General features: G+C 49.2%; 1 protein-coding gene across 3 annotated transcripts in view; it reads right to left on the bottom strand.

Moving 5' to 3' along the window:
- Positions 1-13,910, bottom strand: part of LOC106594314 (serine/threonine-protein kinase LMTK1) — a 74,890-nt gene that overhangs the window by 6,110 nt on the left and 54,870 nt on the right. For all 3 annotated transcript variants that reach the window (XM_045719733.1, XM_045719732.1, XM_045719734.1), the window contains 8 exons: positions 13,248-13,381; positions 10,417-10,501; positions 9,963-10,084; positions 8,560-8,709; positions 2,208-5,928; positions 1,347-1,511; positions 885-1,095; positions 243-470 (listed from right to left, as the gene is read on the bottom strand). In XM_045719733.1, the coding sequence (XP_045575689.1) occupies positions 243-470; positions 885-1,095; positions 1,347-1,511; positions 2,208-5,928; positions 8,560-8,709; positions 9,963-10,084; positions 10,417-10,501; positions 13,248-13,381 (4,816 nt within the window). The remainder of the gene's footprint in view (positions 1-242; positions 471-884; positions 1,096-1,346; positions 1,512-2,207; positions 5,929-8,559; positions 8,710-9,962; positions 10,085-10,416; positions 10,502-13,247; positions 13,382-13,910) is intronic.

Consider the following 13,910-nt stretch of genomic DNA (forward strand, 5'->3'; position numbering starts at 1 on the left):
CACTAGTGACTACTACAGTACTACAGTACCAGGGGAGTGTTTAACAGGACACTAGTGACTACTACAGTACTACAATACCAGGGGGGTGTTTAACAGGACACTAGTGACTACTACAGTACCAGGGGAGTGTTTAACAGGACACTAGTGACTACTACAGTACTACAGTACCAGGGGAGTGTTTAACAGGACACTAGTGACTACTACAGTACTACAGTACCAGGGGAGTGTTCACCAGGACTGACCTCCAGCTGAGTTCATGTCTGGATTGGGGACATGTGTGATGGAGAAGCGGGAGCGGGACACGCTGAAACGGGAGAACTGTGATGCTGCTGTTACTGCTACCGGCTTGTCATCGGGAGGCTTGGCAGCAGGGACCGGGATGGGATCGGAGACCGGTGGCTCAGCTGTAGATGGGCTGGACAACGGGCTGGTCATCAATGGGATGTCATCCTCCCACTCAAACCCTCCACCTGAATATGCGCGCATACACACACACACACACAAACACACACAGAGGAGAGGGGGTTTAGAACTGATACAGTATACCTGACTATAGCTTGTGGATTCCCTCAGGGATCCATTCTTAACCCTATTGGTCTCTTACTGTTCTTGTATCCCTCAGGGATCCATTCTTAACCCTCTTGGTCTCTTACTGTTCTTGTATCCCTCAGGGATCCATTCTTAACCCTCTTGGTCTCTTATTGTTCTTGTATCCCTCAGGGATCCATTCTTAACCCTGTTGGTCTCTTACTGTTGTTGTATTCATCAGGGATCCATTCTTAACCCCTTTTGGTCTCTTATTGTTCTTGCATCCCTCAGGGATCCATTCTTAACCTTCTTGGTCTCTAACTGTTCTTGTAACTGAAAGTATTTTTCACTCTTACCTTCTTCTGACATGTTGCCATCAGAGTCCTCTGAGGCGTGTGGTGCCCTGTCCGGGGGGTGGAGGTGGTGGCCCATGGTGGGGTGGTAGTGGTGGCCCATGGTGGAGTGGGGCTGGAGGTCCGGTTGGGGGTTCTCCCCGCCCGAGGCCTGGCCACTGGACTCCGCTCCTGGGGGAAACGTGAAGTCAGCCAGCTCTCCTGTGGGGCTCTCCTGGAGGTGAAAGAGAAATCAGTTAGAAAGTCTCAAATATATCTACTAGTCCAGAAAACAATAATTCAACTGGCCCAACTTTAAACACCACTTTTATGTTGTGTGACTGCTTGTAAATGATTTGTGATGCATCTATGCAGCGGTTATAAAGACTATGAATGCTCTATAATGCGTGGTGCCTTTTTCATCCAGAATGAAGTATTGTCATTGATTGACCATAGTGATGTCACTATGCTTGCAGAGTGACTGACCTGGTCGAACAGGAAGACGGTGACGTCATCAAAGAAGGACACGGCTTTCTTCTTCCTGTCCAGCTCGTCACAGAAGGACTGTGTGAGGAGTGTAGGCATCTTGAGGAGGCTGCGGAGGTTTCTGGCCCCACTACTATCGCTCACCACCACCGGCACCCCCATCACCTAGTCAAGTCAAGTGAGACACAACACACTTCACATCAGTGTGTCTTAATCCTGGTCCTGGGGACCCAAAGTAGAGTACATTGTAGTTTTTAACCCTATAACACACCTGATTCCACTCTTCATGATGAGTTGATTAGTTGAATTAACTGTGTTAGTACTTGGCCAGAAACACATAATGTTCCTCAGGTTTGGGAAACACTGCTTTACATGATTAAAGCTCCAATCTACAGCGGCGAAATGGCCACCTCCGTTTCATAGGAGGCTGCTGAGGGGAGAACGGCTCATAATAATGTCTGAAACGGAGCTAATGGAATGGCACCAAACACATGGAATCATGTGTTTGATGTATTTGATACTATTCCACTTATTTCGCTCCAGCCATTACCACGAGCCTGTCCTCCCAAATTAAGGTGACACCAGACTCCTGTGGCCGGTTTGTGATACTACAAACTCTGACATCTCTGACACCTCTCTGACATCATTGCACATCATTACATGCCAGATAGAACAGCAGAGTATATACTACCATTCTGTTTTACCACGACGTGGATGCTCATTTCCTCTGAACTAAAACGATAAGAAATGTGCCTGGGGCGACCAGTGGAGCTGCTGCTCCTATTGTGGATCTCAGGTTTAAAATAGATTAAAATCATGTAGGAAAATGGGGAACGTGAATATAACCAATATATAACCAACCTCCCCCTCACTGTCCTCCTCGCTCAGCTCCTCCTGCAGGTTGTAGCTCCGCAGCTCCTCCTCTGACTCACTGTCATCTGACTCCTCCCCCTCTGTTAGAGGAGCTCGCCTCTCCACCTCCCGACACAGCTCCTGGAGGGAGGGGGAGCAGGAGAGGAGCGACGGAGAGGAGGTGAGGAGGCCAACAGGACCGTTCTGGTGTCTGCTGTAGCCCGCCTTCTCCTCCTCTTCGTTCTCCTCCTCTAACTCCTCATACTCCTCCTCTTCTCCTCCTCTCTCTCCATTCTCTCCATCCTCGTCGACCTGATTAAACTCTGGCATGTCCTCCTCAGTAGATCCCTGCTCTCCCTCGCCGTCCTCCTCCTTCTCTTTCATCACCTCCTCTCTGTAGTCTATGGTAGAGTCGGAGCCCAGGGACTGGATGGGGGAGTAGTCATCCTCTGAGGCCCTGTGATGGTTATCCTGGTCGGGGTGTCTGGCTGAAGCCTCCTGCACCGTGGAGGAACCCTCAGACACCATGGTGGAGCTGCACCCAGATGCCGGCTCCTCGCCGCTGTGCTCAGACTCCAGGCCTACAGCATCGTCAGGGGCGGACTCTTTGGCCAGACAGCCCCCCATCTGAGGGGGGAAGGGGGCCAGCATGGAGAGGCGCGGGCCGGGGGCCGAGGAGGGAGAAGAACCTGTGGTAGTGTCAAACACCACCACTCCGTTTGTGTTTCCTGTCAGGTCTGTCAGGTCACGGTAACCGTCCTCTCTCTCCGTCTGTGGTTGGAGTTCATCTCTCCTCGCCGACCTTATCCTCTGTTTCGAGGCTGTGTGCCCCACAAAGTCCTTCTTATCTCCTGGACTGGTGAAGAAGTTACTCCCTTCATCCTGGGGACTCCTCTCGTTCTCCGCGTCGTAGTCAGAGAAGTAGGCAGAGTCCATGAACGGATTCTTGTCACTTAGTCCCTTTAGCTGCAGCTCAGTGCTGCCAGAGGAGGAAGAGGTACACAGAGAGACCCCAACCCCATCACCCAGGTCCACCTGCTGAAGGACCATCTGGTCCGACCTCGGCCCCAGGCTAACCCCACCGCGGACTGGGTGGCTCCCACCGAGGACTGGATGTTGTTGGTGGTTTCCTTCGCAGTCCAATAGGAACTCCCCATTCCCACCTCCCTCCTTTAGGATGAACTCTGGGCTTTCATTGTTCTCTGTGTCGTAGCCACTGTCCAGGGATTTGGGGAGGAGAGATGAGGAGGTGAAAGAGGAGGAGAGGGAGGAGGAAGGATGGAGAAAGACATCATCAAGGCTGAAGGCCTCACAGGGGCTGGTGGTGGTAACCGACAATGACAGCGACAGCATGTTCAGGGTGTCCACGGAGTCGGGGGTTCCCACTGGGTTCTGCAGGGAGCGTCCGTGGGGGTGGTGGGCGGGGCTTAGATCGTCTCCGACCTCGTCAGCATAGTCCAGGGAGTAGTCGGCCAAGATTCCAGAAGTGATATCTGTTATGTCATCGTCCTCATCGTCGTAGCTACAGTTGCTGATGTCCACTAGGCTGATGCTGGAATGACCGGCCATCTCCAACCCACTGTCCAGCCCTCTGCTAGCCTCAAACAAGGACCCGACCGGCTCCAGCAGTACCCCTTCAGGGTGGGCCAACCCCATCCCCAGCCTCCTCTCCCCCACACCACCAGAAATCACCTCCGCTGGACCTCTAATGTCTTTAACATGTGAAGGTATCTCCCAAACATTAACCCCCTGTTTCTCTGTCAGGGCTGCCTTAGTGCTGAGGCCTGTGCCAGTGTCAAGCTCCATGTATGTGGACGGGGATTGGATATAGCCTGGTTCTGGGATCATCTTGGGATGGGAGAATTGCCTCTCTCCTGTAATCAGAGATGGGGTTTTACTGTGTCCCTCTACAGACACCGTAGTTGTAGTTTTGGTGGTGGGGACGCTGTCCTTTACACCACCTTTCAGGTTAACACACTTGACAGCAACAGAAGAGCTGGAGAGAGAGTCAACAGCAACACCTCTTAGATGATCTAGAGTAGAGTGGTCTGAGAGACACACAGGTTTATCTCTAGCTCCGTGACACAGGTGACTATATGTAGTAGCACTACTGCCCTCACTGGGTCTGCTAGAGGAAGAGCAGACAGCGCTCTCTCTCCCTGTGGCCTCCATATAGCTGAAGGCTCTGGAGCTGTGCTGCTGGCACATGTTGCTACTGTTACACGAGCCTGTTACAGTAGAGGAGTGTGTCGAGGTGTTGTTGTAATGGAGATCCAGATAGCTGTCCTGTGATTGGCCCGTCTGCCTAAGGTCAAAAGTCATGCTGTTGTTATTGGCCGAGTGGTTGGAGGTCCAGTTGGTGGCTTCTCTCTCAGAGAAGAGATCACCATCGTCGATGTCCCCATTGTCACTTTCTCCTCTCCTCCTGCCCCCCACCAAAAGTCCCCCGTCCCCTGTCTCCACGTCGATGCTAATATGGTTAGCCATGGGTAGAGTCTTTCTGAGGGGACCCATCATGTCATAGTAGCCTTCACTAACCGTCCTCCTGGCTGTGGTGGTGAAGCCTTGGCTAGCCTCCAGGTAGGGGTCACAGTGTCCCAGACTAGGGCTACTCAGGCACTGGGAGTGGGAGGACCCCAGAGGGGTTTCCAGCCTCCCCATTGGATGATGCAGGTTCAGCTGGGATATTATGGGCGTGTCCTCTGGTGATTGGCAACATGTCTCTCGAATGGGCGACTGTTCACAGTAGAAAGCCTGTCTCTGATTGGGTGAGAAGTACTGGTGGGACCGCCCCAGCTCCACGGGACTGGCTGTGCTGGCTGTCTGTCTCAGGAGAGGCTCCATGGTCAGGGACACGGCAGGGCTATTGTCATAGGTACTGTGTTTACCCCCACTGCTGTCGCCTGCTGCTGCTGACCAGTAGGCACTGGGCTGGGACTGGGACTGGGGCTGTGGGGTTCTGCTCCCTGAGGAGAGGCTGCCATCCTCAGCCTCCAACCCGGGGCTGTAGTCAACCACACTATCATCCAGGTTGATATTACACACCACCGGCTCCTCAATACGGATGTAGTACTCACTGCCGACCGAAGGGCTGTGAGCGCTCAACACTGGCACCACCCCTACCCCCGACCCTGACCCCGACCCGGAGTGGTCGGACTCGTAGTAGGATGGGGAGACCCCCAGAGCGAGCCCTCCCCCCCTTCCATCCCCTTTACAGCTGCCCGAGGTGGAGGTGTTCCCGACGGGGTAGTATACGTCCTGGTAGTGAGGGTTGCCCTGGCCCAGAGGCCCGCTGGTGGATGAGGAACAGTATGGCTGCTCGGCTCTCGCCTGCTCCCACTTGTACTCAAAGTTGAGCCCACCATAGCTGGTCTCTGTCACGGTCAGGATGTCGTCACCGCTGTCGGAGTGGAAGCTGTCCTGGGAGAAGTGTTCGAGGAGGGGGAAGGAGTTGCGGGAGGTGGAGGCCGGCTCCAACTCCACGTCCCCAGGGATAGGTGGTCGGGCTGGGGCAGCGACAGTGGTCTGGGCTAGTGGTGGAGGGGCTGGGCCGGTGTGGCTGTGGGTGGTGCTGCCAGTCAGGTTGGGTCTCAGGGAGTTCCAGCGCTGTTCAAAGTCCTCCTGGACTGCACTGGCCCCCTTGGCACACAGGTAGGTGAGGAGGAGGTGTACCTCTTCACTGTTGGGTCTTTGCTCTGGCTGCAGCCAGCAGAACTGCATCACTTCATACCTGGGGGGGTGTAACAGAGAGAGGGAGGGATGTGGGAGGGAGAGAGGGAGGGAGGAGGGGGGGAGGGAGGGAGGGAGGGACGGACGGACGGAGGGAGCGACAGACAGAGGGAGGGAGATAGATAGACAGAGGGAGCAACAGCAGAGGGAGGAAGGGACAGAGGGAGTGAGAGAGGGAGAGTGGGAGGGAGCGACGGAGAGGGGAGGGAGGGAGGGAGGGAAGGAAAGAGGGGGAGGGAGCGACAGAGAGGGAGGGAGGGAGGGAGGGAGGGAAGGAAAGAGGGGGAGGGAGCGACAGACATAGGGAGGGAGGGAGGGAGGGACAGACGGAGGGAGGGAGCGACAGACAGAGGGAGGGAGAGAGCGACAGACAGACAGAGAGAGGGAGGGAGTGAGAGAGGGAGAGTGGGAGGGAGCGACAGACAGAGGGAGGGAGGGAGGGAGGGAGGGAGGGAGGGGGCAGAGGGTTGGGGAAGGGATGAAAAAGTGTTACTCTGTAATTCTGGAGGTTAGTCCATTTATTATGAAAAATTGCTGTATCACACTGAAATGAGGCAGCTACCATGGAATTGATTTAGGAGACAGCAATATGATGAGGAAGTCCTTTGTCCAGCTGTTACTGGCCGCTAGTCTTACAATCTGACAAGGATATATACAAGCCAGATACAGAAACTGTGATTGGAAAGATTGGTTAGCATATAGGAAGGTGTGTGCCTGTGTGTGTCAGCATTAAATACTCAGGTTGTTTTAAATGAGTAACATGCTTGATAAAAGGAACACTATTTGCCAGACGTCCAGAGAAGGATGAATACAAAAGTGTTGTGTACTGTATGTGTGAGATGCCAGAAATATGTATTATATGGTCCTGACAAAATGAGAGGCTCATAGCCAGGTAAATGAGGTATTGATTACAACCCATGTCTCCAAAACTCTTGAATGTGCCGTCCTTGGCCAGCTCTCCTGCTATCTCTCTCAGAATGACCTTCTTGATCCAAATCAGTCAGGTTTCAAGACTGGTCATTCAACTGAGACTGCTCTTCTCTGTGTCACGGAGGCTCTCCGCACTGCTAAAGCTAACTCTCTCTCCTCTGCTCTCATCCTTCTAGACCTATCTGCTGCCTTTGATACCGTGAACCATCAGATCCTCCTCTCCACCCTCTCCGAGTTGGGCATCTCCGGCGCGGCCCACGCTTGGATTGCGTCCTACCTGACAGGTCGCTCCTACCAGGTGGTGTGGCGAGAATCTGTCTCCGCACCACGTGCTCTCACCACTGGTGTCCCCCAGGGCTCTGTTCTAGGCCCTCTCCTATTCTCGCTATACACCAAGTCACTTGGCTCTGTCATATCCTCACATGGTCTCTCCTATCATTCCTATGCAGACGACACACAATTAATTTTCTCCTTTCCCCCTTCTGATAACCAGGTGGCGAATCGCATCTCTGCATGTCTGGCAGACATATCAGTGTGGATGACGGATCACCATCTCAAGCTGAACCTCGGCAAGACGGAGCTGCTCTTCCTCCCGGGGAAGGACTGCCCGTTCCATGATCTCGCCATCACGGTTGACAACTCCATTGTGTCCTCCTCCCAGAGTGCTAAGAACCTTGGCGTGACCCTGGACAACACCTTGTCGTTCTCCACTAACATCAAGGCGGTGACCCGATCCTGTAGGTTCATGCTCTACAACATTCGCAGAGTACGACCCTGCCTCACACAGGAAGCGGCGCAGGTCCTAATCCAGGCACTTGTCATCTCCCGTCTGGATTACTGCAACTCGCTGTTGGCTGGGCTCCCTGCCTGTGCCATTAAACCCCTACAACTCATCCAGAACGCCGCAGCCCGTCTGGTGTTCAACCTTCCCAAGTTCTCTCACGTCACCCTGCTCCTCCGCTCTCTCCACTGGCTTCTAGTTGAAGCTCGCATCCGCTACAAGACCATGGTGCTTGCCTACGGAGCTGTGAGGGGAACGGCACCTCCGTACCTTCAGGCTCTGATCAGGCCCTACACCCAAACAAGGGCACTGCGTTCATCCACCTCTGGCCTGCTCGCCTCCCTACCTCTGAGGAAGCACAGTTCCCGCTCAGCCCAGTCAAAACTGTTCGCTGCTCTGGCACCCCAATGGTGGAACAAGCTCCCTCACGACGCCAGGACAGCGGAGTCAATCACCACCTTCCGGAGACACCTGAAACCCCACCTCTTTAAGGAATACCTAGGATAGGATATATTAATCCTTCTAACCCCCCCCCTAAAAGATTTAGATGCACTATTGTAAAGTGGTTCTTCCACTGGATATCATAAGGTGAATGCACCAATTTGTAAGTCGCTCTGGATAAGAGCGTCTGCTAAATGACTTAAATGTAAATGTAATGTCAGGAGAAGAAGACTAATGGTTGGTTAGTGCGCCAGTATAAAAGGCATTGATTGGTTGATATGAGGATAGGGAGTACTAATGATTGGTTACAGACCAAAGGATTGTGGCGTATCCTGCATAGGCGCCCGAGTGTGCATGCGTTTGTACACTTGTGCGAGTGTGTGTGCGAGCGCATTAGTGCATTCGTGCATGTGTGTGTGTGTATGTGTGCATGTGTGTGTGTGTTTCTCTGTGTGTGTGTGTGTGTGTGTGTGTACTCACCAGCGCTCAGCCAGGGGTACTTTGAGCCGGGGCCTGGTTAGTTTGAGCTGCTGTTCCTTCACAGCGTAGGTCAGGACCTGTCTGTCAGTGTAGTGTCTGTACGGCTGGTTCCCCAACTCAAACAACTCCCAGATAGTCACTCCCAGAGACCTAGAACAGAGACAAACCCATGAAGTGACGTCTTCAGATAGTCACTCCCAGAGACCTAGAACAGAGACAAACCCATGAAGTGACGTCTTCAGATAGTCACTCCCAGAGACCTAGAACAGAGACAAACCCATGAAGTGACGTCTTCAGATAGTCACTCCCAGAGACCTAGAACAGAGACTAACCCATGAAGTGACGTCTTCAGATAGTCACTCCCAGAGACCTAGAACAGAGACAAACCCATGAAGTAACGTCTTCAGATAGTCACTCCCAGAGACCTAGAACAGAGACAAACCCATGAAGTAACGTCTTCAGATAGTCACTCCCAGAGACCTAGAACAGAGACAAACCCATGAAGTAACGTCTTCAGATAGTCACTCCCAGAGACCTAGAACAGAGACAAACCCATGAAGTAACGTCTTCAGATAGTCACTCCCAGAGACCTAGAACAGAGACAAACCCATGAAGTAACGTCTTCAGATAGTCACTCCCAGAGACCTAGAACAGAGACAAACCCATGAAGTAACGTCTTCAGATAGTCACTCCCAGAGACCTAGAACAGAGACAAACCCATGAAGTAACGTCTTCAGATAGTCACTCCCAGAGACCTAGAACAGAGACAAACCCATGAAGTAACGTCTTCTGATAGTCACTCCCAGAGACCTAGAACAGAGACTAACCCATGAAGTAACGTCTTCAGATAGTCACTCCCAGAGACCTAGAACAGAGACTAACCCATGAAGTAACGTCTTCTGATGAGGAACTTCATAGTTGACCATGTGGCCTGACTAGGAAAAACTCTGGACACCAGATCCCAGAGTTTCTCTTAGGCAGGGAAAACACCGAGCCCTATTCAATAGAGGTTTGATTAGATGTAGCAGGTTTTGATTAGCCTTTATTTAGTCCCAGTGTGTTTGTGCTGTCATGACAACTCCTTGTCACTCATTGTCATGTCACATCTGGATTGACAATGAGCTATGGAGTTGGAAAGAGCACAAACTGATCTGGGACCAGGCTAGGTTTGGTTGAAGAGTTGTATCAAAAACACCATAAGTCAAATCTGGGACCAGGCTAGGTTTGGTTGAAGAGTTGTATCAATAACACCATAAGTCAAATCTGGGACCAGGCTAGGTTTGGTTGAAGAGCTGTATCGTTGACCTTAACAATAACACTGTAGGGGCTGAGTCAACCATAGTGTATGGTGCTGACACCATTCATACCTACACCCTGACCCCTGACCCCTCCCCCCTGCTCACCAGACGTTGCTGTCCTTAGTCTGGTCCACCACTAGTAGGTTACCATGCACCTCGTCTATGAGCTCTGGGGCGATCCAACGCAGCGGCACCCAGATCTGGTCTGGAGTCACAAAGTAGTCATCCTACAGAGTAGAGTAGAATAGAGCAGAATAATTTGATGGAAATACTACTTTATCGTCTGTCTGTTACAATGGAAACTATTCTTCTGCCCCACCCCTATTCAGTATGTAGAAAAATACACAATAAAATACAATATAACCAAGACTGGTTTATTACTGTAGATTCACCAAGACTGGTTTATTACTGTAGACTCATCAAGACTGGTTAATTACTGTAGACTCACCAAGACTGGTTAATTACTGTAGACTCACCAAGACTGGTTAATTACTGTAGACTCATCAAGACTGGTTTATTACTGTAGACTCATCAAGACTGGTTAAAACTGTAGGCTCACCTTGTATCTGCTGTGTGAGAGGCCATAGTCTCCTATCTTTACTGTCATCTCTGAGGTCAGAAGGCAGTTCCTTAAGGCCAGGTCACTGTAAAGAGGAGAGGGAGGAACAGTTCATCACATTATAGTCATTTAGCAGACGCTGTTATCCAGAGAGACTTACAGCAGCACTTAGGGTTAGGTACCTTGCTCAAGGGCACATCAACAGATTTTTCACCTAGTCTGCTCAGGGATTTGAACCAGCGACCTTTCAGTTACTGGCCCAACGGTCTTAACCACTAGGCTACCTGCCACTCATTCACCAGACCAGACTAAACCATATGTAATACTACTCTGACTGCAATAACATCGTATCACAAGAAACCAATTCCATTCAATCATTGTTATTGAATGTATTGTACCACAGGAAAACATGATGCTTCACAACATTTACCGCTCAATAGCATAAAGTACGGGTGTAATTTACTGGTATGACTGCACAAGTACTGTAGCTACGTGGATTTCTCATTTTTCTCTGTAGCTATTTCTGACTACTACACAGGCAGCAAGATTTTGTTGATCTTAACTCTACCTATCATCAGCTCCTCAGCACATCGATTGGCTGCTACCATGGTAACAAGGAGAGAAGGGTTCCCCCCGGCAACAAAATCACTGATGCTGGAGTTGGTGAGAGTCACTCAGGCAGCACCAGGATGTTGTTACCGGGACAGACCAACAGGGGGAGCTCCAGAGCAACACAGCTTCAGTCATATCCTTACATATTTCCATATTTTTATTTAACATTTATTTAAATTGTGATGTATATAATATCCTCAATATCATGTTCATTTGGAGACAGTCCTGCACAGTCCCAGTTGTATCTAGGGTGGTATGTGTCAGAGTGAGACCAGATCCTTCAACATCCTCCAGATCATCCTGATTCAGTTCCCTCTATCTGTTTTATGTCACTACAACATGTATGCTACCGTTCATACAGTATATATATCGTTGCTCTTCACTACAACATGTATGCTACCGTTCATACAGTGTATATATCGTTGTTCTTCACTACAACATGTATGCTACCGTTCATACAGTGTATATATCGTTACTCTTCACTACAACATGTATGCTACCGTTCATACAGTGTATATATCGTTACTCTTCACTACAACATGTATGCTACCGTTCATACAGTGTATATATCGTTGTTCTTCACTACAACATGTATGCTACCGTTCATACAGTGTATATATCGTTGTTCTTCACTACAACATGTATGCTACCGTTCATACAGTGTATATATCGTTACTCTTCACTACAACATGTATGCTACCGTTCATACAGTGTATATATCGTTGTTCTTCACTACAACATGTATGCTACCGTTCATACAGTGTATATATCGTTGCTCTTCACTACAACATGTATGCTACCGTTCATACAGTATATATATCGTTACTCTTCACTACAACATGTATGCTACCGTTCATACAGTATATATATCGTTACTCTTCACTACAACATGTATGCTACCGTTCATACAGTGTATATATCGTTGTTCTTCACTACAACATGTATGCTACCGTTCATACAGTGTATATATCGTTACTCTTCACTACAACATGTATGCTACCGTTCATACAGTGTATATATCGTTACTCTTCACTACAACATGTATGCTACCGTTCATACAGTGTATATATCGTTGCTCTTCACTACAACACGTATGCTACCGTTCATACAGTGTATATATCGTTACTCTTCACTACAACATGTATGCTACCGTTCATACAGTATATATATCGTTGCTCTTCACTACAACATGTATGCTACCGTTCATACAGTATATATATCGTTGTTCTTCACTACAACATGTATGCTACCGTTCATACAGTGTATATATCGTTGTTCTTCACTACAACATGTATGCTACCGTTCATACAGTATATATATCGTTGCTCTTCACTACAACATGTATGCTACCGTACATACAGTGTATATATCGTTACTCTTCACTACAACATGTATGCTACCGTTCATACAGTGTATATATCGTTGTTCTTCACTACAACACGTATGCTACCGTTCATACAGTGTATATATCGTTACTCTTCACTACAACATGTATGCTACCGTTCATACAGTGTATATATCGTTACTCTTCACTACAACATGTATGCTACCGTTCATACAGTGTATATATCGTTACTCTTCACTACAACATGTATGCTACCGTTCATACAGTGTATATATCGTTACTCTTCACTACAACATGTATGCTACCGTTCATACAGTGTATATATCGTTGTTCTTCACTACAACATGTATGCTACCGTTCATAGTGTATATATCGTTACTCTTCACTACAACATATCAGAAACATATTGCTATGGAATGATTGATATGTTCTAGGACTTTCATTTGGACTCGAGTTCATAAGGAAGTTGTGTTAGTGCAGGTGTCCACTAACCCACCTGTGAATGAAGTTGTGTTTGTGCAGGTGTTCACTAACCCACCTGTGAATTAAGTTGTATTTGTGAAGGTGTCAACTAATCCACCTGTGAATGAAGTTGTGTTAGTGCAGGTGTCCACTAACCCACCTGTGAATGAAGTTGTGTTTGTGCAGGTGTCCACTAACCCACCTGTGAATGAAGTTGTGTTTGTGAAGGTGTCCACTAACCCACCTGTGAATGAAGTTGTATTTGTGAAGGTGTCCACTAACCCACCTGTGAATGAAGTTGTATTTGTGAAGGTGTCCACTAACCCACCTGTGAATGAAGTTGTATTTGTGAAGGTGTCCACTAACCCACCTGTGAATGAAGTTGTATTTGTGAAGGTGTCCACTAACCCACCTGTGAATGAAGTTGTGTTTGTGCAGGTGCAGCAGGCCCGAGGCGATCTCGCACGCCATTCGCTGGAGGGTCAGGGGATCAGGGGTCACGGAGTCAGCCGCCCGACAGCTGCGCAGGTAACTCTTCAGGTCACCCTGATGACCAGGACAGGAAGTGATGTCATAAAATGATTTGGCACTCTATATCACCATTTTCCCTAGTGCACTATATAGGGAATATGGTCAAAAGTAGTGCAGTAGATATGAATATAGGATGCCATTTGGGACACACAAACCTATGTTTGTAATGTATGTCTGTATAATAACCCATCACAACTTGCTCTCATTCACTTTACATTTTTACATTTTAGTCATTTAGGAGACGCTCTTATCCAGAGCGACTTACAGTAGTGAATGCATACATTTCATTTCATGCATATTTTTTATTTTTTTGTACTGGCCCCCCGTGGGAATCGAACCCACAACCCTGGCGTTGCACACACCATGCTGGCATTGCAAACACCATGCTCTACCAACTGAGCCACAGGGAAGACACTTCCCCTTCTATGTCTGTTAGCAGTATGGTGGAAACTCTGATCTGTAAGGTGTTAGGAATATGGTGGAAACTGATCTATAAGGGTGTTAGCAATATGGTGGAAACTCTGCACTGTAAGGTGTTAGCAGT

This window comes from Salmo salar, chromosome ssa06 (assembly GCF_905237065.1).
Source record: "Salmo salar chromosome ssa06, Ssal_v3.1, whole genome shotgun sequence".
Taxonomy (NCBI): Eukaryota; Metazoa; Chordata; class Actinopteri; order Salmoniformes; family Salmonidae; genus Salmo; species Salmo salar.